This window comes from Heterocephalus glaber, unplaced genomic scaffold, assembly GCF_053883595.1.
Source record: "Heterocephalus glaber isolate CG9 unplaced genomic scaffold, H.glaber_assembly_v1.0 deba00000331, whole genome shotgun sequence".
NCBI lineage: Eukaryota > Metazoa > Chordata > Mammalia > Rodentia > Bathyergidae > Heterocephalus > Heterocephalus glaber.
The window spans coordinates 55,506,695-55,510,147 of NW_028258142.1; the positions used below are offsets into that span (position 1 = coordinate 55,506,695).

The 3,453-nt window shown below is 42.5% G+C and overlaps 1 protein-coding gene across 1 annotated transcript; it reads right to left on the reverse strand.

Moving 5' to 3' along the window:
* Positions 1-636: 636 nt before the first annotated feature.
* On the reverse strand, positions 637-1,935 carry Hrh4 (histamine receptor H4). Its single transcript, XM_087188722.1, has 2 exons — positions 1,867-1,935; positions 637-1,526 (listed from the first exon to the last, which is right to left on the reverse strand). Exons 1-2 carry the CDS (start codon positions 1,933-1,935, stop codon positions 711-713), a joined length of 885 nt encoding a protein of 294 aa, XP_087044848.1. The 3' UTR covers positions 637-710.
* Positions 1,936-3,453: the final 1,518 nt, after the last annotated feature.

The following is a 3,453-nucleotide window of genomic DNA, read 5'->3' on the forward strand; positions in this document are numbered from 1 at the left end:
TAAATGACACTAAATAAATACAAGATTTTCTTAATAATTATTGACATCTACCGGTTCAGTAGATGTGTCTTCAATCACATGGTCTTTTCACCCCACATTTCCTCAGAAAGAGAAATTGTAGCTGATAAGGAAGCTGGAAGAAGAGAGCAGGAAGAAAGGTTCTTCATACTCATACCACTGCTGACCTTTGCCTGTCCCTCGCCTCCTCCTCCTGTGATGGCCAGGGCTTTGCACACCTGTCACCTTCCTGGGACCACAACCATAGAGTGTGGAAATGCAAGCTCTCCAATCCGAACTCACCCACCACCAGCAATGAAGCTCTTTTCTCTATTGTCCACTATACGGAATAATTTTCCAGCTGGATATCCTTGTATTGCTACTATGAAATTTTTAAAGAGAGAAGTAAACTTACTACTGCAGCAAATGCTGAACATAGAAAACAGAAACTAGCATTTCACAATCAGTGTTACCTCAAGATCTACAGGAAGAGGTTATGACGAAGAAAATTATTTACTTTGTGGCTAGTTACAAAAATCTTATCATTAGACTTTATTCATTTTCCACTGACTTTCAGGTTTAGATTTTTTTAAATTGTCAAGTGTTACAGTTTTATGAGTTTTTTGGTAGAGTGTAAAGGGCAATGTGCAAACCAGGTCAAATTCTTTTAGGAGGGATTATGCCTAAAATTTATAGAAGTGAGAACATTATCTTCAAGAGGATACTGAGCGATTGTGTGCTGGTATGGATTGTCTTCTCACCCGAAATATTTTCAAGAAAGCCTTCTGAAAACATTTGTGACACAATGGATACAAAAAGGGATTAACAAAGGAATTGAACCACTGGAGCCAAAAGGCAACTTTGTACCAGTTGGATTTAGCAAAGTCCTGTACCTGAAATATGGAATGAATAATTGTGGTCAGTGAGTATGGAGGCCAGCAAATGGCAAAAACTCCTAAAAGAATGGCCAGTGACTTGGCCAATTTCCTGGCTCTGAGAAGTTCAAAATGTTCCTTTTGCTGAAGAGCCAGGGAATCTGATTGGGAGAGGGAATTCATTTTGGAGGCAATAATACTGTTATTCTTGTGAGCTCTGCTGAAAAACAAGACACTGCTCTTTCTTCGTGGTTTGCCTGGATCCAGGAAGGCCGCTGCTTCTTTCTGTGCTGGAAGGGTCACCCTTGAACCTGGGCCCTGTCTGCATGTGTGCCCATGGCCATCACTGGAAGAGACAGAGGGGACTCCGGGTTGGCTGAGGCACCTGCTGAGGTTCCCTCGCTTCCACAGGCTCCAGTAAGTGTGGACATTGAAATAAGCGACTAAGATAGGAACCAGGAATTCCAATAACGACGTGAAGACGGCAATGTACCACGTGATAAAAAATCCGGGTTCACATGTGGTGCTGGTGCTTTTCTTCCAAGACTCTGAAATCAGAATCAGGGGCCCATTCGTCAAGAAGGACAGCACCCAAACAGCCACCATCCGAGTGACAATCTTCCAGGTGCCAGTGTGCCAAACTCTATATGACACCTATGAGAGATAAATCAGTTTCCACACGATGAATATATATTGACCACATGAACCGTCCCAGAGTTTCAGGGCTGGGCAAGAGATGAGGACATTCACTAACACGGGCATTGTGACAGGTGCAGGGAGAGAGTTGAAATGAAAAGTGGAACCTGAGCCAAGATGCAGACTTTCGTAAAGGTTTTCAAGGGCAAAACTGCAACCCTCAAGGTTAAACCTCTGACACTATAGAAACTGTCAAGGCCAATGTCTAAAATAAGACAAGTTTTTTTCTAACTCACACACACACACACACATGAATGTTAAATAACTGAAATTGGGTGCACTTAATTTCTCATTCTACAGGCAGGACCATGACAGGCATTCTGTTCAGTGAAGTAGAATAGTCAATATTGGAAGGCATTGTAGACATTGTTCGATGATGTTTCATCAACCAAAGCAATATTTGGGGGGACTATGGAGGTGCATAGAGAGAGCGATGCATGTACTCAATCATAGTGTAAACTCCCTTTCTCACTGCCGTCCCAGCCAAAGAAGTTCAAAAGCCATGGCTAATCTTATTCCAACACACAAGGAATCCACTCTGCAATTCATGCTGGGCCTTCCAAGGAGGCTCAAGAGCAGAAAGAAGGACTCTGTGTATATCACTCCCAAGAACATGGACCACAAACAGAAAGAAAGAAAGGTGTTTAAACCTGCTGCAGGGAAATACTCATGTTACCAAGAATTGCCCAATCACTTTTTCTGCAAGTGTTTCCATCTGAGAGATACAATGCCACTGCTGTGACAGGCAGCACTTTCACTGCAGCAAGTCCCACTGTCTTGTAAGGGAGGAGAACGTCGTAGCTCCACAGGGTGACAAAGTTAGGCTTCTCTAAAGGAAAATGAGATTCCACAAGTGAGAACCACCCTCAGATCCCAGGCTCCTGTGTCAGACCCAAAGAATAAGAATATTTGCCAAATCTAAAGACACTTAGGGCCACCTTAGGTTGTGAGGGCTAAGTGTCTGAACCCAGAATTTTGCATGAGCATCTGGAACACACAGCTTCTCCAAGCCTCTTTTAGATCCTCCTTGGAGTTCTCTTTCCTCACTGCCCAAAAAAGGAAATGATCTACCCAGGAAATAGGAGCATGTCTCCTTTTCACTATTTCTCATGAACTATTTTCTCTATGATCTTTAAAGTCTATGTCTAGAGTGTTTTCACATTTTTAAAGGAATCCAACACCATTTCTTTGATGGGCTGTGCATGTTGAGAGCAGCTTGCTAATAATGGCTAGAGGTAAGAGGAAATTGGTAATTTTTTTAAGTTTTTTTTTTGAACCCGGAAGGAAGCTCCCCGGCCGCCATCCCAAGCTCCTAGGACAGAGAAGCTGAGCCGCATGGGTGCCAGAAGCATGCTCCCGCCCCGTGGAAATGAGAAGACACACAAACAAGCCTCAAAAACAGACTTCGGGATCACCTACAGCAACCCCAAAGGGAAACGAGATGGAACACTCTGATACTCAACCACCTGGACTCTCTGAACTGGCAACAAAAGAGGATCTGGGAAAAATGAAATCAGAAATAATTACTCAGATAACAGCAAAGATTTTGCTCATGGTGCAAGACATGATTAATAAATCTAGCGAGGACACAGATAAAAAAATAGAGGATCTGAGGAACATGATGGAATCCCAACATAGGAAACAAATGGAATCCATAAAACACATGCAAACAGATTTCCAGGAGATTAAAAACTCCATCGAAAGTCTGCACAGCAGAAGGAACCAATGTGAGGATAGAATTTCACATATAGAAGATAAGATTGTAATTAGTGACCAGGAAAAGAAAAATTGCTTTAAAATTGTAAAGGACCATGAGAAATCAATCCAGCAGCTGCTAGACGATGCGAAGAAGAATAACATAAGACTGATTGGAGTCAATGAAGAA

Bases quoted from the DNA above. Each gene is read 5' to 3' on its own strand.
- Hrh4 (XM_087188722.1), bottom strand. From the start codon at position 1,935: ATGTCTACAATGCCTTCCAATATTGACTATTCTACTTCACTGAACAGA. The intron at 1,527-1,866 runs GTAGAATGAGAA...TATCTCTCATAG, and splicing joins TGCCTGTCATGGTCCTGCCT to GTGTCATATAGAGTTTGGCA.